This window comes from Cryptococcus neoformans, assembly GCF_000091045.1.
Source record: "Cryptococcus neoformans var. neoformans JEC21 chromosome 8 sequence".
Lineage (NCBI taxonomy): Eukaryota > Fungi > Basidiomycota > Tremellomycetes > Tremellales > Cryptococcaceae > Cryptococcus > Cryptococcus deneoformans.
The window spans coordinates 558299-582096 of NC_006693.1; the positions used below are offsets into that span (position 1 = coordinate 558299).

At 48.9% G+C, this 23798-nt stretch overlaps 11 protein-coding genes across 12 annotated transcripts; 5 read left to right on the top strand and 6 right to left on the bottom strand.

Moving 5' to 3' along the window:
• Positions 1-75: 75 nt before the first annotated feature.
• Positions 76-1031, top strand: CNH02030 (cytochrome b5, putative). The gene is made up of 5 exons (XM_572377.2): positions 76-369; positions 488-524; positions 585-679; positions 760-821; positions 872-1031. The coding sequence occupies exons 1-5, from the start codon at positions 157-159 to the stop codon at positions 939-941; spliced, it is 477 nt and encodes a 158-aa protein (XP_572377.1). The 5' UTR covers positions 76-156; the 3' UTR covers positions 942-1031.
• Positions 1015-2450, bottom strand: CNH02020 (hypothetical protein). The gene is made up of 3 exons (XM_572376.2): positions 2373-2450; positions 2185-2320; positions 1015-2129 (listed from the first exon to the last, which is right to left on the bottom strand). The coding sequence occupies exons 1-3, from the start codon at positions 2403-2405 to the stop codon at positions 1075-1077; spliced, it is 1224 nt and encodes a 407-aa protein (XP_572376.1). The 5' UTR covers positions 2406-2450; the 3' UTR covers positions 1015-1074.
• Positions 2451-2603: 153 nt separating this feature from the next.
• CNH02010 (transcription activator snf2l1, putative) lies at positions 2604-7196 on the top strand. Its single transcript, XM_572375.2, has 19 exons — positions 2604-2699; positions 2753-2863; positions 2987-3115; positions 3251-3373; positions 3429-3503; positions 3559-3638; positions 3687-3784; positions 3834-3934; positions 3985-4448; positions 4499-4803; positions 4861-5049; positions 5106-5274; positions 5331-5515; positions 5569-5641; positions 5701-5860; positions 5913-6453; positions 6507-6771; positions 6830-6953; positions 7012-7196. Exons 1-19 carry the CDS (start codon positions 2697-2699, stop codon positions 7105-7107), a joined length of 3291 nt encoding a protein of 1096 aa, XP_572375.1. The 5' UTR covers positions 2604-2696; the 3' UTR covers positions 7108-7196.
• Positions 7197-7412: 216 nt separating this feature from the next.
• On the top strand, positions 7413-10934 carry CNH02000 (hypothetical protein). Its single transcript, XM_024657682.1, has 9 exons — positions 7413-7851; positions 7912-8344; positions 8392-8453; positions 8502-8597; positions 8650-9735; positions 9785-9961; positions 10017-10231; positions 10289-10402; positions 10455-10934. Exons 1-9 carry the CDS (start codon positions 7495-7497, stop codon positions 10870-10872), a joined length of 2958 nt encoding a protein of 985 aa, XP_024513355.1. The 5' UTR covers positions 7413-7494; the 3' UTR covers positions 10873-10934.
• CNH01980 (hypothetical protein) lies at positions 10893-13467 on the bottom strand. 2 transcript variants are annotated; one of them, XM_572372.2, is made up of 6 exons: positions 13098-13467; positions 12268-12739; positions 12115-12215; positions 11942-12066; positions 11271-11893; positions 10893-11215 (listed from the first exon to the last, which is right to left on the bottom strand). In XM_572372.2, the coding sequence occupies exons 1-6, from the start codon at positions 13105-13107 to the stop codon at positions 11185-11187; spliced, it is 1362 nt and encodes a 453-aa protein (XP_572372.1). In that variant the 5' UTR covers positions 13108-13467; the 3' UTR covers positions 10893-11184. The 2 variants fall into 2 exon arrangements, with proteins under 2 accessions (XP_572372.1, XP_572371.1); XM_572371.2 differs by lacking the exon at positions 13098-13467 and having other exon boundaries at positions 12268-12943.
• Positions 13468-13640: 173 nt separating this feature from the next.
• On the bottom strand, positions 13641-17526 carry CNH01970 (cyclin dependent kinase C, putative). The gene is made up of 8 exons (XM_024657681.1): positions 17455-17526; positions 17320-17394; positions 15869-17261; positions 15736-15817; positions 15586-15676; positions 14916-15528; positions 14736-14858; positions 13641-14670 (listed from the first exon to the last, which is right to left on the bottom strand). Exons 3-8 carry the CDS (start codon positions 17230-17232, stop codon positions 13851-13853), a joined length of 3093 nt encoding a protein of 1030 aa, XP_024513354.1. The 5' UTR covers positions 17233-17261; positions 17320-17394; positions 17455-17526; the 3' UTR covers positions 13641-13850.
• Positions 17527-17570: 44 nt separating this feature from the next.
• Positions 17571-18485, bottom strand: CNH01960 (conserved hypothetical protein). Its single transcript, XM_572562.2, has 4 exons — positions 18274-18485; positions 18167-18224; positions 17987-18111; positions 17571-17920 (listed from the first exon to the last, which is right to left on the bottom strand). Exons 1-4 carry the CDS (start codon positions 18433-18435, stop codon positions 17816-17818), a joined length of 450 nt encoding a protein of 149 aa, XP_572562.2. The 5' UTR covers positions 18436-18485; the 3' UTR covers positions 17571-17815.
• Positions 18486-18704: 219 nt separating this feature from the next.
• CNH01950 (hypothetical protein) lies at positions 18705-20395 on the top strand. The gene has a single exon (XM_572369.2). The coding sequence runs from the start codon at positions 18819-18821 to the stop codon at positions 20328-20330; it is 1512 nt and encodes a 503-aa protein (XP_572369.1). The 5' UTR covers positions 18705-18818; the 3' UTR covers positions 20331-20395.
• Positions 20370-21558, bottom strand: CNH01940 (expressed protein). Its single transcript, XM_572561.2, has 7 exons — positions 21462-21558; positions 21327-21394; positions 21178-21262; positions 21064-21127; positions 20736-21011; positions 20589-20677; positions 20370-20530 (listed from the first exon to the last, which is right to left on the bottom strand). The coding sequence occupies exons 1-7, from the start codon at positions 21488-21490 to the stop codon at positions 20431-20433; spliced, it is 711 nt and encodes a 236-aa protein (XP_572561.1). The 5' UTR covers positions 21491-21558; the 3' UTR covers positions 20370-20430.
• Positions 21559-21642: 84 nt separating this feature from the next.
• On the top strand, positions 21643-22656 carry CNH01930 (nucleoside-triphosphatase, putative). The gene is made up of 4 exons (XM_024657680.1): positions 21643-21809; positions 21874-21933; positions 21996-22141; positions 22201-22656. The coding sequence occupies exons 1-4, from the start codon at positions 21764-21766 to the stop codon at positions 22513-22515; spliced, it is 567 nt and encodes a 188-aa protein (XP_024513353.1). The 5' UTR covers positions 21643-21763; the 3' UTR covers positions 22516-22656.
• Positions 22580-23463, bottom strand: CNH01920 (expressed protein). Its single transcript, XM_024657679.1, has 3 exons — positions 23368-23463; positions 23054-23316; positions 22580-22989 (listed from the first exon to the last, which is right to left on the bottom strand). The coding sequence occupies exons 2-3, from the start codon at positions 23249-23251 to the stop codon at positions 22669-22671; spliced, it is 519 nt and encodes a 172-aa protein (XP_024513352.1). The 5' UTR covers positions 23252-23316; positions 23368-23463; the 3' UTR covers positions 22580-22668.
• Positions 23464-23798: the final 335 nt, after the last annotated feature.

Sequence of the window (23798 nt, forward strand, 5' to 3'; positions counted from 1 at the left end):
AAAACGTGGCCGTGGCACGAGAGCTGGAGTATTATGTAGTTCTTTGTGATCGCGCGTCAGTTTCTCCGCTTTCCACCAAAATTGTCCCGTCTCCCGCTCAGCGCCTACCTTTTGTGTCTCCCCCCACCACTCGCCACAAGCCCGTCTTAATTCGCAATGGCCGCCCCCGCCCCCCCCGTCGCCGCCGACCCCGCCAGGACCGCCGACCCCTCCGCGTACTCTGGTCCTGACGTCGGCGCAGAGTCTGGATCCAAGCAGGAGGAAAAGCTGCTCTACACTTTTGAGACCCTTGCCCAGCACAACACCAGGGAAGAACTCTGGATGCTGTTGCATGACAAGGTCTATGACGTTACTGCGTTCATGGACGAGGTGAGTTGTTCCTCCGTGTTCTTCGCGGGCGAGGTGCCGTCGTTCTTTGCGCAGTTGCAAGGTATTGGACGAGGGTCTGCCGTGCAAGTGGAATGGAGATTGATGGATGTGTTACTAGCACCCCGGTGGAGATGAAGTTTTGCTTGAAGAAGCTGGTATGTTTTTCGTTTTCCTTATCAACAGCCTGTAATACGTTGGTTAATTGGCATGAATAGGACGGGACGCAACGGAGGCCTTTGAGGATGTCGGACACTCTGATGAAGCGAGGGAAATGTTGACAAAGATGTATTTGGGAGAGTTCCAGGGAGAGGTCAGTGTTTTTTCTTTTTGTCTTCTTTCTGGGTAGACCATTTGTCCGAACGCCATGCTGACATCGGGCGGTGTTTACAGAAGAAGGGCAAGGCGAAGAAAGGTTCAAGCAGTACCGGTACTTCTAGCTCATCATCTTCTGGGTAAGTTCAATCGCGGCGTATCAATAACCCAAACTGAGACGTGTATCAAGTTTCCCCACTTGGACAATCCCTCTCGCCTTGTTCGTCGCCTTTCTTGCTTGGCGTCTCCTCCTCGCCTAAGTGTCGGGCGTCTTCTGATGGGTTTTGTCTTTGGGATTGATTTAGGGATGAGGGTGCTTAGCACGATTTCGGTAGACTTGTCTGTTCATGCATAATGTATACAACTGCGTCTTGCTTGGTACAAGGATAATAATTATGGCTTCTTTCCTTCACTCTCCGACCAAGGTCCGCCCTTGGCCCATATACCTTGCAAAATATCTCCTGATACACTTCCCATCCCTAATCCACCAGCCTGTCCCAATCCACCGTGCTCAAGGGCAAAGACAAGGTCTACCATTGTCAGAGCTTTATCGTCAGAGACTTTCAGAGGTTCAGCCTTGTCCGTCGTTGTATTATTTGGGTTGTTGGCAGCAGCACTGGGCGCGGGAGGAGGTGGGGGAGGGGAAGACACAGCTACCATCCGCCGAGTTGGCACAGGAATCGGGCGGGCTTTCTTGCTTGGCCTGTCCTGTCCTAATGGGCTTTCGCTTGCCTTGCCCTTCTCACCATCCTTTTCTTTACCCTCTGCTCCTTCGGCCTTCCGCTTCTTCCCTGCCAACGGAGAGCTGACTGCAGGAGCATTGCCCATCATCCATCCATACTTTTTGCCCATACCAGCACTACGCATAGCAGTCAAATTGGTCATCTTGTGTTGTACTTCAGCAGACACGTCTCGAGATGAAGGTTTCTTGGTGCTAGACTTCTTTTTCGATGATGAAGATGCTGGAGGGGTGCCTTTGGGTGTCTCTTTGGTAGCTCCAAAAAGAGGTTTGGAGGGTGTCGACGGGGAGGACGAAGATTCGGCGGGGGAGACGGCAGCGGTTGCAGGAAATGGGGACGCTGCTGCTTCAACGGTTTGTGACTGAGAGGCTTGACGCTCTCTGGCTTTCTGAAGTTCCGCATCCCGTGCGAGACGGTCCATTCTCATCTTTCGGAATTCCTGTTCCGCATCACGGTTCCGGCGATTGAGCGCCTCGATGACAGCGTTGGGATCGTCGCGGAGTGTCAGTGACCACATGGGCTTGCCATCTTTCTCGTCGGATGATGTGGATGAACTCTTGGCCATGGGAGGTGCGTGTAAATGTGAAGACGATGTACGGTGAAGCTGGGCGGCACGAGTAAGGTTGACCAGAGAGCGGAGAGAGGATTCGATGGCACCTGTGAGGTAGAGAGTGGCCTCTTCGTCAAACTTGATTCCATGGCTCTTTGCTGCTTGTGGTCAGCCAAGGTGCGCGCAGGGGAAAAGCCAGACGAAGCGACATACAGGCAGCCTCAACTTTTTGCCTAAGAAAGGGTTTGCCGATGAGCTCTGTGTGTTTTGCGCGAGAGTTGGTGCCGGAGAGGGCGGCGGAGGGAAGGACACGGCCGACATTGAGGCGGCGAGCTGCGTCTTCCTCTGCCTGCACGGGGGTCAGCGGGGGAGGCGCTGGAGGGCGGCGACGGTATACTTGCGCGTAGATCGAACGTGTCTTTGGTGGCAGACATGGCGCAGCAACAGGCGTCGTGGAGCGGCGTACAGTCCAGCGTTGCAAGTACTTGCTATATATTTGTGTACAACGAAGGAGATGCTATGCTACACGGTGTGTAGTAGGCGTGCGACATTAGGCCCGCGCCGCACTTCCAAACTCCGCGCCTTCATTTGTTCCGCGTGCCTATTCTTACGCGGACATTTATTCATTTGCTGGACGCGAACGAGGCCGTCGTTGGTGCTTGATTAGTCGATGCTTCTTTTCCCCATCCCTCACTTTCCCTCCATCTATCTCCAGTCCTACAATAATGGCAAGTACCCGCGATCTGCTTCCATCTCTTCCAACTGACACCCGCCCGCTCAGAACCCTCTATTAGCAGCCTCCAGCGCTGCAAACCCCAACAACACTTCCGTGGACGACGACAAGCTGTCAGACTATGTTCCCAACTCACGCGATCTGAGCGTTTCTCGCGCTGTAAGTCGCCACCTCCGTGCCATAAAATAGGGCGTCATGTTGTACTCTACGCCTAGAGACGACGCCCAAGACCCCGACTACTTGAAATAACGTGATAACTGACATTTGTTCCGCTCATATTAGCCTTCTGTAATAGCTTCCGAAGATGCAGGTCATCTCGACACCGCACCACAAACACCTGAGCCGGAGGAAGATGAGGAGGATGAGATTCCCGAGGATGAATTGAACGAGGAGGAATTAATGGATGGAAAGGTTGGTGGCGTGTCACTCACTGGATTCAAAATCGCGACGCTTGAGCTTCTATGTGGCTGCTCCATCTTGTTGAAGCTACCAATAGGCACAGGTCATGGATGAAAACGGTAATGCTGACAGGTTTTCATACAATAGAAGATCACACCTTCTGCTGCCAAGCGTGCTGCCCAGGCTAGTGCGAAAAAGGCGCAAACGGCAGAAAGAAAAGCTCAGCATGCGGAAATCGGTAAGAAGCGAAGTGCCATTGAGCAAGCAAGGGTAAGTTCTATACATGGTAAAAAGGCAAAATGATCATGTATTGATGGATCCTTAGTTTGCGGACTCTATGAAGAGATTCAACTATTTACTTGGACAGACCGAGCTTTTCCAGCACTTTATCGATCTCAAGGTTCGTCTTGCTCATGTGTTTCTCGTTTAACCAATGAGCTAATGCAATTCGGTAGCGCCAACGAGAGCCCCAGTTTGCGCAAATGCTGGACGAGCAGATTGCCAAGCAAGCGGGTAAGGGTAAAAAGAAGGCAATGTATGTATTACTATCACCTACGCAGGCCCCATGCTCACACACAGTTAGCGATAACCGACACCGCAAGTCTGAAAAGGAAGAAGATGAAGAACTTTTGAAGGATGAAGAAGAGGATGAACCGTTCGTGTTCGAGGAGAGTCCGGCGTGTGAGTATTCAGTTTCTCATCCGGATCCCACAAATCTAACGCTGCGCAGACGTCAAGGGCGGCAAGATGCGAGATTATCAAGTTCAGGGCCTAAACTGGATGGTTTCTCTGCACCACAACGGTATCAATGGTATTCTTGCTGATGAAATGGTACGATTCGTGTCCGAGAAACTCATTCTACGTACTGATGAGTACACCAGGGTCTCGGCAAAACTTTGCAAACTGTCGCTTTCATCGGATATCTCAAATTCCACCTAGGTATCCCCGGACCTCACCTCATCATTGTCCCCAAATCTACACTCGACAACTGGGCTAGAGAAGTTGCCAAGTGGGTCCCAGGATTCGATGTCGTTGTGCTCCAAGGCACCAAGGAAGAGCGAGGCGAACTCATCTCAAGGCGTATCCTCACTCAAGACTTTGACGTTCTCATCACGTCATACGAAATGTGTCTTCGAGAAAAGTCTACTCTCAAACGATTTAGCTGGGAGTATATTATCATTGACGAAGCTCATCGTATCAAGAATGTCGACTCCCTTCTTTCGCAGATTATTAGGACGTTCGTCAGTCGTGGAAGGTTACTGATTACCGGTACACCATTGCAAAACAATTTGCAAGAGCTGTGGGCCTTGTTGAACTTTATCTTGCCCGACGTCTTCTCTTCCAGGTGTGTCCTCTCTATTTTATAGCGTGCACTCGCAGCTGACAGAGTTCCAGTGAGGACTTCGATGCCTGGTTCAAGACCAAGGACGAAGCCGATCCCGACGCCGTTGTCAAGCAACTCCACAAAGTCCTCCGACCTTTCCTGCTTCGACGAGTCAAAGCCGATGTCGAGCACTCTCTCTTGCCAAAGAAGGAGATTAACCTTTATGTCGGTATGACTGAGATGCAGAGGAAGTGGTACAAGAGTCTTCTGGAGAAGGATATCGATGCCGTCAACGGTATGACTGGTAAGAAGGAGGGCAAAACGAGGTTGTTGAACATTGTTATGCAACTCCGAAAATGTTGTAACCACCCATACCGTAAGTCTTTTTACTTTTATTCGCTCAACCTCTCGATGATTGCTGACAAACTAGCAGTCTTTGATGGCGCCGAGCCCGGGCCGCCTTTTACCACCGATCAGCATCTTGTTGACAATGCTGGTAAAATGGTCATTCTTGACAAACTCCTCAAATCCATGAAGGCGAAGGGTTCTCGGGTTCTCATCTTTTCTCAAATGAGTAGAATGTTGGACATCTTGGAGGATTACTGTCAGTTCCGTGGACACCGTAAGTCCAGATTGATCCGCAACCATACCATCAAATGGCTTAACATGTCATGATAGAGTACTGCCGTATTGATGGTAGTACCGCTCATGAGGACCGAATCGCTGCGATTGACGAGTACAACGCCCCTGAGAGTGAGAAATTCGTATTCCTTCTTACTACCCGAGCTGGTGGTTTGGGTATCAACCTTGTTACCGCCGACATTGTCGTTCTCTTTGATTCAGACTGGTGAGTTTATATTGCAGATAAGAATGAGCAAATTTCTAAATAGAACACCCAACCAGGAACCCTCAAGCCGATTTACAAGCTATGGACAGAGCTCACCGTATTGGTCAGACAAAGCAAGTCTACGTCTTTAGGTTCATCACGCAGGATGCTGTAGAGGAACGTATCCTTGAACGAGCCACACAAAAGCTCAAGCTGGATCAGCTTGTTATCCAGGAGGGCAGGGCACAGCAAACTGCTAAAGGTGAGTTATAATTGCAGGTTTTTCATGGCTTTGGACTGACAAAAAAGCGATAGTGGCCCAGAACAAGGATGACTTGCTTGACATGATTCAACATGGCGCGGAGAAGATTATCAACAACAAGGAGAGGTGAGCTGTTGAATCTTTACATGACTCAAATGTAATTGAGGCTGACGGTCACTATGTAGCATGTTGATTGATGACGACATCGATGAAATTATTCGACGAGGAGAGGAAAGGACCAAGGAGATTAACAGCAAATATGCCGGTCTCGACCTTGACGCTTTGAATAACTTCAAGTCTGAAAGTCTGGTAAACACCTGGGAAGGCGAGGATTATGGCAACAGGGTGAGTTTTATTCATTATGCATGTTGAAATGATGTTGCTAATACCTGGCTAGCAACAAAAACGTCCCCTTCTTTGGATTGAGCCTTCCAAACGAGAGCGAAAGACCAATTATTCTGTGGATCAGTATTACCGAGACTCTCTCAAGACTGGAGGGCCCAAGGCGGACAAACCCAAGGTTGCTCGTGCTCCCAAGCAGGTCGTCGTCAACGACTTCCAGTTCTATCCCCCTCGTCTTGCGGAGCTACAGAACAAGGAGACCGACTGGCACAGGAAGAGTATCAACTACCAAGTACCTGTGAGGGAACCTGAAGAAGGAGAGACACAAGAACAGGTGGAGGCTGAGCAAAAGGAGGAACAGGAAAGGATCGACAATGCCGTCCCCCTCTCGGAAGAGGAAGTTGCAGAAAAGGAAACTCTTGTTGGTGAAGGGTTCCACGACTGGCAGCGGAGGCATTTCCAGTCTTTCATCAGAGCATTGGAAAAGTACGGGCGAGATGATCTGGAAAAGGTCGTGACCGATGTTGCGGACCGAACAGAGGATGAAGTCAGGGAGTATGCGGCTGTCTTTTTTGAAAGATATAAGGAACTCAAGGGTAAGTGATAAAATTGCTGCATTTGCTCGGTATAGTAGTTGACCGCATTATAGATTGGGAGAGGATCATGGACCGTATCCGAGCAGGTGAAGAAAAGATTAAGGAGCAGCAAGACCGTATCGATGTCCTCCATCGCAAGATCAAAGCTACTCGTTTCCCTCTCCAGGAACTCAAGATCGTCTACGGTCAAAATAAAGGCAAGGCTTATAGCGACGAAGAAGACCGATTCTTGCTTGTGAGGATGCACCACCACGGTATCGATAGGGACGACTGTTACGAATTGATCAAGCGAGATATTGGGGAATGGCCACTTTTCAGGTGAGTGTCGTCCCATGAGAAGGAAACAGTGATGCGTAGACGCTGAATGAATAACTAGGTTTGACTGGTTTTTCAAGAGTCGGACTCCTGATGAGCTCAGGCGACGGGCTCAAACTTTGTTGTTATGTATCATGAAGGAAGATGATAAGGTTGAGGATGAAAAGAAGCCTATCAAGGGCAAGGTAAGTAGAGAAGTAAGTGGGGTATAGGAAGTTGGACGCTGATGTTGTCACTTTGAAGAAACGTCCGATTGACGAGCTCAAATCTGGTCCGGGATCAAGAGACACCACACCAAGTGCAGCCGGGTCAAAGGGTAGCAAGAAGAAGAAGGTGTAGGGATAGTAGTCGGCGCGTAATACGTAACATTCGGGTTGAAGTAGATGTCACCTTTCCATTTCTAGTTGCCTTGTATGCACAGAATCGCTATGATGGGGTTTTTGTGGTAAGACAATACGGGGGACAAGCTGTACAGTGCAAGAATAAATTGGGTCAAGTTGATGACTTGATCAAGACTGGAAAGTGAGAAACCAGCAGAAGAAGTGACGAGACAAACGAAGACGAACGACGCGTCGGCGGGCCGAGGATGTTGACGCGTCAAATTGGAGGATAAGTTCTGACGCTTGTGTCGCCCAAAACAATCTGCGATTCATCGACACTTCAATACGATTTCAATAACCCGTAACAGTTCTGCTGCTGGGCCATGTCTGGAGACAATCCGTCATCATGCCGTCCGACAGCACCTCACTATCCATGTTCAGCCTCTCGCAAGACCTCGTTCGTTCCCTTATCCCTTCCATCACCGAATCCTCAAACAGCCGACTGTCCGACCATCTATCATCCAAAGTTAGGTCACAGATAAAAGCGGACAAGTATGGAGGTACGAGGAAGGAATGGAATGAAGTCTCTCAGTCTATCATGGGACTCGCTGAAGCTGGAAGAATAAGAGTGCAGGAAGATCTCGCAGAAGGGCTGGAAAAGAATCTCTCGAACTTAAACAGACATAGGGAACAAGGTAAAAATGTATGGGAGGAGGATGTGCCTATAAAGATGGATAATTTACCCCAGCATGTCCAATTCCTGGTAAGCGGACTAGGCTGTCATTCATTGACTTGGCTAACCCCCCTGCGTCTGTCCATTCAGCTGAATCTTGCCGAGAAACCGACATATCAAACGCATGCCTTCGCTTATGACTATATTCACCGGTCCACACCAATAGGACCCACGCCGGAGCAGCTGATTTACCAGCAGATTATGGAAGAAGATCCTTTTGATCCGGGAGAAGTATGGGATGAAGAAGTCAGACATGGCTGGACAGATTCAGATACGGATGACATGTCTGATTTATCCACTCAAAGCCCATCGGAAGATGAGTTGGCTACCCCCAGTGATCTCGCCATGCGTATGCGGTTGGAAGATAAGGAACAGGAAGAGAGGGCACAGAGAGAGGAGGCAGAGGTAAAAGAAAGGGCGATAGAAGAGCTGGCGAAGAAGTTGAAAAATGGTTATTGGAAAGGGCAGCCAGAAGTCGAGATCATGCGAAAGGACTTACATGGTTGGAAAGAACTGACAACAAGTGAGCCCATTGCCTCTTTTGAATGTTCCAGCTGACATTTGTAACAGACACAAATGCTGCTGCGATGGCTAAGAACTTCTTTCCAGCATCGTTCTCAAATAACAGCAAGGTAAGCTGTTCCATTCGGGGATGTTTTGACGTTTCTGATGACAAACAGGCCATAAGCGCCAGCCAGCTTCAAAGAGAATTGATATTCGCTCTTTCCGGTCGGCCTGGTATCTTGTTCACTTTTGATGAGAAGGCAGACTGTCAGGTAGGCTTTGAAGGAGTTAGAGCTGCTCGACCGTGACACTAACTATTCGCAGATCATATCTGATCATCCTCATGTTAAAACATTTTCTCCAGGCGCTCTTGAAGGCATTCTAATGACTTTTCGCTCGCATGCCAGCCAAGCATCAAAGCTCCGACTCTTTGTCCAAAAAACCTTGCAGCCTAGAGTGCCTGCTGACCCAGCCAAACAAACTCAAGCTACCAATAAGACGGCGCAGGCCTTTGCCGAAGCTACACGCGAAGTACTAGAACTATATGATACCTGGCTATCCAATCTTGAAGCGAGTTTCACACTGGGGTCCCGACATGGTCAATCTTCGTCCTCTGTCACAGGTGTACCGGCTTCTACAACTCCTCTGCTCCTCATTCATGAATTAGAGCAAGCCCACGCTCCAATACTGCGGTATCTGTCAGAATTTGTACCGTACGCCCATTCTCCCACTCTTATTTTGAATCTCATCTATTCGGCAATCGTCAACACGCGCCAAACAGGGAGCACTCCTCATATCACTTCGTCCCTATTCAAACTCTTCTATCGATCGGCGGAGCCTATGTGGCACGTGCTCGGCGTTTGGCTGCAGCAAGGGATGCCAGTACCGCTTTCCCTAACTGATCCCGAGCAAATGGCGTTCTCCTCCCTTTCATTAGATGACGGGGAGCGAGAACTTGACAGAGATTTTTTCATCAAACGTGATAAGGATGTTTCATGGGCAGATGAGGACTTTTGGGAATGCGGCTTCGTTGTCGGGGATGAAGGATGGCCTTTGTGGATGGGGGACGAAATAGGAGCTATGGTTATGGAAGCGGGAAAAGCGCAAGGCTTACTAAGGAGTCTATTGGGAAATGTCAACACCGAGATCGTAAAGGAATGGTCCTTTTTATTTGACGTCCTAATGGGACCGATGGACGGATTCGCATCTCCCTTCCCTCTGGGTGAAATGGACATCGTAGAAAAGGTTATAGGCTATTTGCAGCCATTATGTCAGCTGGTTCAGTTCCATCTTCGACGGGTGCTTGACGAAGAATGCGGATTAATGCAGCACCTGGAAGCAATCGAAGGAACAATGCTGCTACGGGGATTTGAGGTAATCCACGAGTGGACAGAAGGACTGTTCAAAAAGGCAAGTTTGTCCTTGCTCTAAATACATAAACCTGACCATCCTTTATCAGATCGTCAAAGGTGAACCTTGGTCTGATTTTCAACTCTTGACAAGTTCTATCCGGACCGTGGCTGAGGTACGACAAGCTTTCTGGATGAATCCCAACGCTTTACGGATTAGGACAACAAGGCGACAAGGAGTGTACCTCGGTCCTCGAGCTTTGGGAGCCATTCGTGCTGATTACCTGGTATGTAGCACGCATGAGGCACAACGGACTCAAAAGCTGAAACTAAGACACATAGATCCCTTTTCCGTTGTCTCAGATCTTCACAGAAACTTCAATTGCTATAAGGGCGGAGGTTTTTTCGTTCTTGTTGCAACTATTGATGAGCAGATGGATCCTTGCAGAGACAAAACGAACGGACAAAGAGATGATGGTATATTCTTTGTCAACTGATCAAAGACGAGAATTGAGGAGCTTGTGGTGCATGAGGGGAAAGCTTTTGTGGTTCCTCGAGTGAGTGCATCCGATGAATTGTGGTAATACAGCGATCTGATATATTATTGTACACAGCATGGTCTACACTTGGTTGACTGGAAGAGTTATCGAGAACCAAACAGCGTCATTTAGAGCCAAGCTGGAAGAGTTGACCTCTTTAGGATCGATGATCACCCTGGAACTAGAACAGTATGTGCCTACTGTATCTCCTCGGTATCTCTGGACTGAACAGGCATTTTAGTACTAGGAAGCTCAGAGATTACAGTTTCCTTAATCCGGCCTCGTCAGACCTATTGGAAGCAATCTTTGGCATTCTCGATATGACTTGTACACTGTCAGATAGTCTCACTTTGTTCAAAGCCCAGTCGACACCCGACAAGACTCCCCAATTTGTAACCAAGCGGAGACGCAGAGTACGTCGGCTACAAAGGGATTTGTCGTCAGACGAAGAGATGGGGAAGATGATTGAAGGACCATCACAAACCACGGGCGAATACAAAAAGGTCTCAAGTGGGAAGGCAAACTTGAAAGAAATGCAGAGGGAACTACAGTTCTGTGTCGGGGTGATAAAAAATGCAGTAGAGAAACTGAGCATGGAACGCGATGGAGAGCTTTGGGCCGAGTTGAGTATTGCTCTGGAAGAATGGCATGAAGTATAACTGCATATTTTATTTTATCGTGAATTGTACAATAAAAGGATAACATGCCATGTATGTATCATCAATTGTCGTTGTAAATCTCCAAGATTTTGGATTGCAAGTTCGCGAATGGATATCAAACGAAAAACAAGTTCCGAACATAAATTTACACGAAGATGTTGCATGATATGGCAATGATCCAAGAACGTAAACGGGCATAGTCATTGCCACATTACCACTGATCGACGTAAAAAAGAAAATACGATTATAGAAGGATAAGAGAAAGATAAGAGCCGGAAATACCGCGGGACAAACACTCTGAAATTGTGCTTATCACTGGGTTTGCCGAGATATGGACTGATAGCTATTACAATCGTTAGCACTCTGGAAAATCCACATGGCAAATAAAGAAAACTCACTCCGGAGGAATTTCATCTAACTGCTCCTCTTCTTCGTCAGGCAGGGATTTCATATCAGTATGTTGGTAGACGGATGTACGCCCCTCACTAATCCCACTCTCCCTCCTTCCACCAGTCTCTGACGGCGCCGGGCTTCCAATCACTTCTTGGGGACCGTTACCACTGCCACTCGGCACATTGTATCCACTACTCGTCCTGCTCGTTCGTCGCTCCGCAGCAGCCTCTCTTTGCTTGGCCATTGCCGCAGAAGTCTGGGTGGGGCTCACGCTGGAGGGATAGTCGCTAGAGCTGTGGGCACTTTCACCATAGTTGTAGTGGTCAGCGGCAGAACCGGCGCCAATACCGGCACCAGCCCCAGCAGCAAGGCCATACCCGCCTTCCATCCCACCATATGGATCGTAAGCGCCACCCATGTAATCACGGGCGTCAGGCATGCGCATGGGAGCATGAGAGATAGGGTCGTAAGGTTGGTCTTCGGGAGATGAAGCATTTTGGAAGGGGAAAGGATCGACACGAGGAGTTGAGTTACCCGAAAAAGCAGCGCCGCCAACCGCGGGGACGGATGGAGACAAGAGGTCCATGGGATCGTTGACAGAATGGCGAGCCGCTCGTGAAGGGTCAAACTGCAAACAAGTCAGAAATGTCGAGAAAATGTGGTAAAGCCTACTCACAGTCTTTTCATCGAATGCCTGTTCGTTGTTTCTTCTGCGCCTGATACAAAAGAACCACAACAAAGCAAGAATGATAGCGAGACCAGCAACACCACCGATTACACCACCGACGATGGCACCGATGTCTGCAACACGTTAGATCTGGAGTCTCAATCAGCAGAGACTCCACTCACTGGTACCACTACCTGAATTCTCAGTGTCTGTTGCTGCGCCCGTCGCGATCGACGACGCAGTTACACGCATTGACCCGTTAGAATCTGTCACGGTGACAACGCTGTACCATAAAATGAGCATGAAGACTGACAAATGTGGAAGTCTTCACTTACACAACACTGGTAGAATGCCTTTCACTAGCAGATGTGGCATCGCTAGACGAAGAGGTACTTGAAGTCGGATCCTCGGAGGAAGAAGACGATGTGCTTGTTACAGTGCTTGTGATAGGTTCGGTACTTGTGGAAGGCTCGATTGATGATGAGGAACTGATTGGTATGGAACTGGGCTCGACCGATTGACTGGAAGATGTACTTGAAGGTTCGACTGATGGCTGCTGAGAGGCGGAAGTTGAAGTCGAGGATGTGATGGGATCTGTTGAGGATTCTGCAGATGAAGGAGCAGTGCTCGATTCGGTGGTAGATGTGGTAGATGTGGTAGACTCAGAAGTGGTGGTGACGGAGCTGCTTTGAGGTACAATCGAGGTATCTGATGCGGTCACGGCAGCGCTGGACTCTACATCTGTGGAGACCTGCGGCGAGGTGGTAGGCGTAGCAGATGTTGTAGGGGCGCTAGAGGAGGCTATAGCTGAGGTGGTGGCACGTGAATTTGAGGAGGAGGGGGAGAGATCGGCCATTGTCAGCGGTGCACGGGAAAAGGAAAAGTGAAAAAGTGGGAAGAGAAATGAAACGAGGATGTGATAAGGATTTGGATGTTGTTTACGTTGTTTTGCAGTGCACGATTCGGCGTTGCCTGCTTTGGCTCCCTTTTCCTTTCTGCAGGCTTTTCCCTGTGCCCGCGCTGGCCGACATTCTGAAACTGGCTCGCTTCGGATATAGGAGCGGGAGATTTTATATGGTATGTCATATATCAGGCAGCTATAGCGACCTTCCCTGACCTAGGCATACCAAACACGCAACATGATTCGTCCACAACAAAGACTCACTTTCTGCCATGGCTGTTTCAAATTCCGCAGGCGCTGGGTTAGTTCAAGGGCGATTAGACGTATAGAGAGACGTGTATGTTGTCTGTTGTATAGAATTACGATTTTGTGAAGAAGGAGAGCGAATTGAAATGTACATACAAAACAGATCCCCAGTTTGTTTGTTTGCTTTTTATCCTCTGCCTGGACTGAGGCATTCCCGCTTTTCTTCCTCTGGCTTGGCATCGCCCCACTATTACTATAGGGCTACGACTTTAACTTTCCACACTTTCCTGCGAACGACTACAACTACATATAGTGTGCGCCGTCCCATTCTTTCCCTTTCCCAGTACATCATGCACCACAGAACCGCACTCCAAAATTTTTCCAGTGTTCTGGAACGCAACACAACTACGGCAGCAGGCGCGGGGAGCATCATGGAAGCGCTGCATCGATCAGAACCTAACTCGCATCGATCAGGGCCTCGAACAGCTTTCGGCGGTTGCCCCTCTATATCTACACGTCTTTATTATTCCACACGTCTTAATTATTCCCCGATTGCTATGCATATACGTATATTTATCTGGTGGGGAATCTCGGATCTGGGAACAAAAAGTTCATATACAAGCTGCATTTCATCATCCAAAATGCTTGCCAACGGACAATAACGTCGTGCTATATGATACGTATCCAAACAACACACAAAAATGCAACAATAATGCTTTGACTTTATTATGCTAGATGATTTCAACTCTGCGATCCTACTCGGCGATCCCATCAATCATAAGGTAATGGCGCCTCTGTTCTCTGTCTTTTATGGTCCCCGCCAAAATCCCTTCGACTATCCGAAGGAGGCCTCTTCATCGTGGGTGGCATCCCTCCTCTACCACCCCCACCTCCACCTGCCAAGCTGAAAGGTGGCGGCGGCGCAAAAGTTTTCATTCCTCCTCCTCCTCCTCCTCCTCCTGCCAACGGGAAAGGCGCTGCTGCTAGAGGCCGCCCTTCACTGCTGGTGGGAGGCGGCGGTCGAGAAGGGCGATTGACATTACCGTGCATCATTGGTGGAGGGCCTGGTGGAAGATATGATTGATGTGGAAGAGAATACTGTTGACCCCCGCCGCCTGTTAAACCGCCTCCTCCGTTGAATGATGATTGCCCGTTGTATGCCATATTGGGAGGAGGGAGAGACGCTGTATTGTATGCAACGGGCGCACCATATGGGTTTATCCCACCATAAGCATCTGCACCAGGCGGCATGTTAGATACCCCTTGCGCTTGCATGTACGGTTGCTGATTGTATCCTTGCGCATTCCCTACTTGCGAAGATGCGTAAGGATTCATTGCAAGATTGTGCCTGGTTGCGTTTGCGGTTTGTTGTTGGTAACCGCCGTGACCGCGCTGCTGGTTGCCATAGCCAGACTGATAAGCAACATATGGCTGTTGAGGCTGGTAAATTTGTTGAGCGTGATGCGTTTGCTGAGATTGATACGCTTGTTGAGTTTGATACGCCTTCTGCGGCGGCGGTTGAACTGGAGCAGCGGCGGGTTGCTTATGCCAAGCTGACATTTCATGTGAAGCTGCAAAGTCAAGGTTGATGCTGCACATCATATCAGAATTTTCATTCTCAAATAAATACTTAAGCGTCATGTGACTAGGACTCACGTTTCTGCCGGCTTGGGCGAGACCCAGAACCAAGGGTGATCAAGAGCCTCGCTCGCCGTTGGTCGCTTGCTCGGATCGAGGGATAATAGCTTGACCAACAAATCCGCTCCACCACGGTCCATACTGAGAGAAATCAGCATCTGGAAATCATGGCAGTTTTTTAATCATAAAATCACTCACTGCCACGATTTGCTCTCCTCCAGAATACTCGTATCCCGCGGTGTCTTATCCCACGCGAAACCATGCGCTTCTGGGAAACCAGGTAAATCTTGCCACCCCGACCAGGTCTCTTCATTCAACGGGCCACATTTGGCAAAGATCATGCTCAACTGTTCTCTATCCCCGCCACCTGGTAAAATCGGTCTACGCAGGTACATTTCTCCCAACACACAGCCGATTGACCAAATGTCCACCGCTGGACCGTAGTTGCACCATCCCAAAAGAAGTTCGGGCGCACGGTACCATCGCGTGACTACCATGTTAGTGTATTCGGTCGCCAGATGAGGTGGCATCTTCTTGTTGTCCGTCCATGGACGCGCCAGACCAAAGTCGGCAATCATAATTTGACCGTGCTTATCAACGAGGATATTGGCCGTTTTGATATCTCGATGGATAATGTTGTTGGAATGGATATATGCCATCCCATCGAGAAGCTGTTTCATGATACACTTTGCTCCTGAATGGTTCACCTTGAAGTCGTTGTTGCTGAGCAAACCGCACAAATCGTGATCCATATATGGGAAGACCATGAAAACCTCGTTTTTAATAAAGGTATTTTCAGAATGGTTGTCATCTGCTGGTCTGGTGAGCTTCACGATCGATCTGAATCAGGCTTGTGGATGGGACGCACGTCGCGATATGACCATATTTAAAAGCGGAACAACGTTTGGATGTTGGAGGCTCTTCAAAATCTTGATTTCACGCAGCGTAGTAATATGAGCCTAATAATCGTGTTAGCCAACTCATCGTCCTGCATAACAACATTAACAGTAAAACTGACCCCATCACGGAAATTATGTTGTGTGATTTTTTTCAGCGCAACTGCTCTCTTTGTATCATTCTCAACGGCCTTCGTTACAACTCTATCCCATCATCAGCGATACAACTTTTCTGTTACAAGGGCGCTAACTCACCCAAAGGTCCCTTCACCAAGCTTAGTTCCCATATTGTACCTCATCAAAGTCGACGATCCTCCAAAATTCTTGCCCAATGCCTTCAACTCCTCCTCTGCAGTCCATAACTTGAATTTGAAGACTACGGATTCTGTCTCCTGCCTTATCTCTCCTTCTTCCCGTTTTGGTGATGGAGGCCGAGTCGCCATCTGAGCACGAGGGTTTGGCGCATGGGGGACTGTTTGTTCCAGGGAAAGGTTCCCTGGCATTGGAGGTGGCGGTTCAGTGGGAGAAGGTGGAACAGTTGACGGATCAGGGGGCGGAGGTGGTGGAGGAGCAGAAGGAGATCGGGGTGGTTGTGTAGAAATATGCTTTAAAGGTAAGGAAGGGCGATGTCTGTTACGGTTGAGCTTTATGGGACCGTTTCCTTTTTCGCCATTGTGATCTTCATGATTAGATGAATGGCTGGGACTTGAACGATGACCTCGTGAGGATGCGATGTTCTTAGCGCCATGGTCTGGTGATGAGGTTCGACCGTTATCTGGTACAGGCGTCAAGGGCCGGTCGCTAGATCTTTCAGGTGAACGTATGCGAACAGGCGAACATGATCGGCGTTGACCAGTGTCCCTATCTACTGGGAATCTTTCGCGCGAATCTTCTCGGTACCTTTCTCCAGTAGGATGGCGAGCAAATTCTTCCGGCCTCCGGTCCCTATACTCTTCACGTGGAGGTCTTCCCCAAGCTGAAGAATCTGAAGGCCGACCATATGAACGACGGTCATCCTTATCTCTATATCCGCCTCTATCCATATTTCTGTCTCGGCTTCGGTCTCCGTATCCACCGTCACCTCCTGATTCAAGTCGCCTCGCTGGTCCATAACGCTCACGGTCAAGCTGGGGAGGATAATCCCGTCCGTCCCCTCTTCTGGAAGAATAGTAACCTTCACGGCGATGAGGAGACCGTGGTTCCTTTGCATATTTGTCTTCTCTTCGCTGCTCTGGTTCTCGCATCTCTGTTGAATGAGGATACTGTCTTGTTTGGGGGTTCTTCGGCAAGGCATGCTGCATCCCCGAGCCTCGTTCTTCATCTTCGTACGAGATGGTTTTTCTGTTGTGGGACGAGGAACGATGCCGTGACTGCTGGTAAGGAGGAGAAGAAAGTGATGGAGGTGGAGGACGTCGGGGGCGATGTCCATCATCATCTGCCGGATCGAGCGAAGGAATAAACGATGGCCTGGATTTCTTATAACTGGATGTTTTCTGAGAGGACGAGACAGAAGGTGCACCCTTCAAATATTTAGTCGTCGCCAAAGGGTTTTTCCAGACAGCGTCATCTTCTACAACCTCGCCGTCTTCAGGCTCTTCATCCCGGGATGAGAAGCGCATAATGGAATAAGTCCACAATGGCTAAGCCACTACACGAGCATCGGATAAGTCAGATAGAATGGTAAGGACACATTGAATACGCCTCACAGAATTTAGGAGGTATCTGTGGCTGGCTGAAAGACCTGGTGCGGAAAGACCGGGAGTATGGACGCGAGCAAAACCCTGCATGTCAGAGAGTATTAGCCAAGTGGGATTGCCCGAAGCGAGGCATTGAAGACTGACCGAAGTGTGTAGCGGCAGGCGGGGATAAGGCTCGAGAGACGCTCCACTTCTATGTAGTAGAAAGTAGGGAGGTTTTTCAGACGATGGATTAATTCCGTCAACACAACAGTTGCATGGGAGACACCAGAAGGCGCGCGTAAATTAAATAATCCCCCGACACCGTGGGAACGATTCGTATCATCCCTCGTACAGTGTACGTATATCCGACTGAGTACGATCTCACCAATCTTCTATCATACATTGACAACCCCCATATTTGCAGTACAGAGAGACTGAATAAAGCCTCCTTTTAAATACATTTATCTTCGCGTACATCCGTTAAACATGTATCGCATCACTCAATGTACTGTCATTTTCTTTCTCAACCCTCCAATCTAAAGACTTCCTCTGCGTCCACCCACCATCCAGGCCCGCTCTCCGACCCTGTTGCTCCCGGAACAAAGCTTTCTTGCATTCCATCAGTCAGCTGCCATGGAGATTGCTCAACAGTCAGCTGGTGCGGCTAAATAACGATTAGGAGGGTGAGACTCACCTGCCACCATTTTCTCGTCGCTTCATTTTCCTTGATGCCATCCATATCTTTCTGGAAGTCGCTGCCAATGTAACGCATATGGGCTATAAGAAGATTGTGGGGGGCAAAGTAATGAATGGAATAGTCTGTGTTTCTGGTTAGCTTTTAAAATCATTCAGATTCCGACTAGAAAAGACCTACCGACAACGTGGGCTTTCCTCAATGCTCCGAGGACCTCTGGCCAAACTTCAGCATGAACCTGCTCTCGTGAGCGAGGATACCATCAGAATTCAAATCAAAACCCTCACCTTCTTATACTCATCCAACCTCTCTGGTTTGACTTTAACGATCTGACATATCCTCTTCCCTTCGTCTGTTCTAGGAAGCTGAGGCATTGGTAGCGGGGCGGTGCTCATGGCTCTGGTGAAGATTCTTGGTGAAAAGGCGGAAAGGGATAACGTCCTAAACATAAGTCTTGTTCAAATATGCATTCGGCGGGGCAATAGTCCCTTCATGCTAGTTTATGTTGAGGGGATAGCGAGCGTAGGAAGGTATGGGCGGATCCTTCACCGGCCCGACGGGATCTCTTTCAGCCGAACTTGGAAGCGGCGCTCTCCGGTGATTGGGAAGTGATGGGAATTGCCGATTGCCGAAGTGCCGCAGAGATTCGCGTCGATGGCCGGCAGTGATGGTGATTCGCCACTCGGCCGCGGGCAGTCACCTCCTATAACTTCGTTCAGAAATCACTCGGTGCTCGACATCTTCGTTCACCAATCAGTTCTCTGGCGAGCTGAGCTTCATCTGCAAATCCTCGCTCACAGTATAACACCACTCTCAAGAGGGGCTATCCACCATGCCGCCCCTCTTCACTTCCACTTCGCTCACCACCTTCATACGGCAGATACGTGGTGTAGCAAAATACATTCAACAGCCTGCTACTGTTATGTCCCGTACAGCACCAAAACGTACTATCAACACCCTCGGTCGCGCACGAAACGCTGTTCATCACCTTGCACACCAGACATTTCCTAGTCTTTCCACCCCAGCTCATCAGCTTCACCAGTCTACGACTATTAGGGCAGGCGTAAGATTTGCCACCTCGTCTGCGGGGAGTTCCTCCTCAAAAACTTCCCAAAGACATCTAGGCGCCGTCGGTCGGGCATTGCAGGCATCCAAACGCCCTCAATGGGGCCGCGGTCGATCTATCCCCTCCAACGTTGGGCTTGGATCCGCTCGTGGGTTTGCGTCTGCTCCAGCAGCTGGCGGGATTCCCGGCAATATCCCTATCGTCCTTCGCGCCTTTGCAAACCTTGTCGACGACGATTGCTCAGGAAAGAAGTCTCTTCCTCGTGCTAGCCGATACTCCCCATACGCACGCAAGGCGAGACGCACTAGGCGAAAGGTCTGCAAGTCTATCGACTCTTCTTTCATCTCCGACTTGCACCATTATTTCCCTCGTGTCGCCGCTTCCCAGCTTGACGAGGTCAAGGTCGACCTTCCCCCTCTTCCTGAACAGCTTGTGACACCCGGCAAGACTGCCACCCTCGCTATCCCTCTTTCTCCTTCTCTTGAAGCCTTGCTTCACCCGACTTCTTCATTGACGTATCCCGAGACGTCTATCGGAGTCCACATCCTTGCACGTCTTACTGCGGGCCTCTTGCCAATTCACTCCGCCTTCTCTTTACACTCCTCAACCAGAGTCATTCCTCTGTTGACAAAGCTTGATGGATTGGGTGTGATGGAGTTTCATCCTGGTGGTCCTAATGTTCTGGCAGAAGTTGTGAGGGATCCCGAAGGTCGCCCAGATATCTTGAGGTTGATCTTTGAACAAAGGTCATCAGAGAACGTGAAGGCGTTGTTGGGGGGGAGCTTGAGAGAGAACGAAGAAGGCGAGTGGTGGGCGTTGTGGGACCAGGAGGATAGGGTCATGGAGTTGACACAAGGTGAGAGAAGAGCAATGATGGAGAGATGGGACGGAGGCGAAGAGAAGAATGAGCATGATCAAGAATCACTTGTTTACCCGACACTCGACATGTCTCTTGTCAATTCAGTCGATCCTCTTGTTACACCTCCGCCACCTAGCGAGGTTTCTTCTCTCAACAGCACCCCTTCCACCCAATCGACGCTTTCCCTGTCATCGCTTCTTTCTGATATGGATGACTCGTTGGAAGGGTGGTCCATTCCTCCATCAGAAGCGGACACAGATGTTGATTCTGTCTATTCAGGAAGTGAGGAGTGGGGCGATGTCAGCTCGAGGATAGTCAGTATACATAGCGAACAAGGGGAAGAGAGTAGTGACGGTGTCGTCTCTGTATGGTGGGCCGGTGCAGGGGAAGGTTTTGGTTTCGTAGCTCAGCCGTGGTGATTGTCAGTTTGTTTGTACTATTAGCTAGTTCTCTGGTTCCTATGCAGTATATATACTTGCATACAAATTACTATCGCCATTCTATGCTCTGAAGTAATCTCTACTTCCTGCGCTTCTTACCTCCTGCCTTGGCAGACCCACCACCGGACTGCACTGGAGCAGACTTGTCCTCCGCTGTACCTGCAAGCATGTTGGACAACCTATATCGCATTTTTATCAGCAATGACCTGACAACGAGGTATACCGATTTCCACTTACGCTCCGGTCCAATCTCCATTCTGAAGCCCCTGCATCTTCTGTCTGGTCTCTGCCATCTCCTTTGAGAACTCTGGATCATCCATATTTGACTAAAAGGTCCTCCATACTTTAGCGTTGTCCTATATTTCATGCTGTTGATCAGCTTACGAGTAATTTAGGCATTCCCCACATCATTATCCCACTGAACAGCATCATTAGAACCATCGGGCTCTTCAACAGCCCTAGCATATTCATCCCATTCTTGGGGATGAAGTAATTTTCCTTCGCGACGGGTTCAAGCACCAAAGGGTAAGGGAGTGATACTGAAGATATCGGAAGGGGCTGACGAGCAGGATTCAGGATCTGCACGTGCATTTGGTCCTCGGACGAGGCTTTGGCAGGATCGGATTCGGAAGAGACGGTTGGTTTCACAGTAACCAGTAACTACACTATTATTAGTTCAAGGACGATAAGATGGGTGATACAAATGACTTGCGGGGTGGAATATGTAGCCTGGGATGAGAGGTTCAAGCTGATGGGTACCCTCAGGTACATTATGGCTAGAAGAATCGTGAGTCGTGAGCACCCAAGGACGCTGAAAAAAACGTACAATGTGAATGATCCATCCTGCTTGACCCACACTTTTGTCAACCCATGATCCAATGAGATTTGGCTTGTAGGAGGCAGAGAGTCCACTACAATTTGCACAATACATAAAATTAGCGAATACATGGTAGTATCTGTACTCGATTAACATACACGTTAGCAAACCATTGAAAGCAATGTTGCCAGAGATGGTTGCCGCATAGATAAAGGGGAGAAGCGGCCTGAATGAAGAGCAGCTGTGAGCAAAGGATCTGACGGATTTGACGGATCTGGAAATATTAGGCTCACAAGAATGGCAAGATTCCGGGTATGCGCATTGTTGAAGAAGCCTTGGCAAAAGCAACGATGCGATGTAGAGATGTTATACGTAGATGATGAATGTAACCGCACAACACGACGAAAGATTCGCGCGGGCAGATCATCGAAAGACTCGCAAATCGCAGTGAATGCATGGGTACTACTCAATGTTCAATAATATACCGACTCTGGAGCATTTCGCATTTCATTTTTGTTTATAATCACCACTTCCAAATAACTGGTTTGTATCCTCTGTCTCTTCTCCCATCTTAGATTGCAGTAGGACCTAGAAGATGTCCCAAAAGCAACTGTTCGCTGCTTTTGACGTAACCCGCCAAGGTTCGCTTCCCTAACCTCATAGGATAGGCATTGTACTAACAGCGAGGGAATTCCCCATCGACAGTCTTCTACCGCTCTTCCCTTTCCGTTGGGATTGTCAACCTCAAACCTCTTTTACCAGGCCGCAAGTGGATCTATATCGCTAGAGAGCGTAGAAGTCTCCGTTAACGCTAACGTTGTGAGCAGATGTACTAATCGTGCCCAAACGTGTTGTCCCAAGGCTCGCTGATCTGGAAGCCAATGAAGTATCAGATCTTTTTCTTTCGGTCCAGCATATTGGCAAGGTTCTTGAAGATGTCTACAAAGCACGGGCTATGACAGTTTCTCTGCAGGTTGGTAATAGCAAAGGAAACAGGGTTCATGGTACTCATCTCGATCATGTATTTCTCAGGACGGCGTCGCTGCTGGACAGTCGGTGCCGCATGTGCACATACACCTAATCCCCCGTCATCCTACAGATTATGACGGAAAGAACGATCGAATATACCCACTTCTAGAGCAGTCTGAGAAGCAGCTCCATGGCGATTTGAAAAATTCAGATGTACCAGTTGCGAATGGCAGGGATGATGATGGTCAAACCGAGGCGCAGGTGGGGAAATGGGAGGTCCCGAAGGATGAAGATAGAAAGCCTAGGAGTATGGAGGAGATGGAGAGAGAGGCCAACTGGCTGGCTAGTTTCTTTAAAAGCAGCACGAATAGTTTATAGTTTAGAGGTTGGGGAACACCAGTTCTACCCGCACTGCAAAAGTCAACAATACATAATTAGACTTGTCGTTTGGATGAAGTTGTTATTATATAGTTACAATAATATACAGTCATACAGACAGATATGGTACAAATTAACGAACTACATCCTTACTTAAATCCTGCCGTCGTAAACGAGTGCGAAGAAGCTCAATACCCATGCACCAGTGTAGGCAGGCATTCTCAAAAGATGCTTCTTCCCCCACGCTTCCACAAGGCTCTTCACTTCGTCGTCCTTCGTGGTTTCTGCCCCCTTCGCTATCTCAAAGAGTCGGCTATTGATGGGCAGAATACCCGAGGCAAAAGTAATGGGTAGGATAAGGAGTGAAGTTACTGCGGAAATGAAAGTAATACGGCGGGTGAGAGGCGATGGATGAATGTAAGCCGTAGTGAAGTTCAAAAGAGCAGAGAGAACTGAGCCACCAACGAGACCAGTCTGGGACCAACTACGATCAGCGGCTCCTTCGGATTGTGACAGGATGGGCGGATGCATGACCTACAGCAGCTCTCTTAAAATAGATGGACCACATCTTGATCCTCTTCTTTTCGTCAATATCGACAGCACCAAAGCGGCCGTTAAGTAGTGGGACAATACCCCAGTTCATGTCTGTCACACTGCTGAAGAAAACATAGGAAGTGGTGAGTCCGCCCAAAGCCAGGGTGACACTAGGAGGCGGGAGCGAGAAGAGGCCAGGCATCTTAAATGATGTGAGTATTGTTGTTCTACTGATCGATCGTTGCTTATCGAGTGATGAGGGATGTTCTGAGGGCTTCGTTATATACCTTTTTCTAAGACCAAAAGTATGATGCTTACGGCTGCGGTGGATTACGGATAGAGGTGATACCGCCGGACATTCATGTAATCGTTAATCCGTTCGGCACAATCAACGGTGGAGCAGGCCAAGAGCCATCATCATAACAGTAGGCTATTACGTATAAACTCGTAGGGAAATCACCGAGGGCGCGGTTGTAACTCCGAGCATTCGCTCGTCGGCAATTTTGTAACAATTGCCTATTAAGCAAGGTAGCCATTTCCTTTCCGTAATACAAACTATCCACGATGCATGTCAAACCATCCCCATCTGGGGCCCTATTTAATCTATGTCTATACGTTCTTTCTACAACAAGTCCCCCTCAATGTAGACCGCATCCGCCATCATTCTCAACTTACTCATAATTAAAGATGATGGGAAGAAGTGGAGGCAAGTGTTTTACGTAAAGGGGTCAAGGTTGCGCGTTCGACGC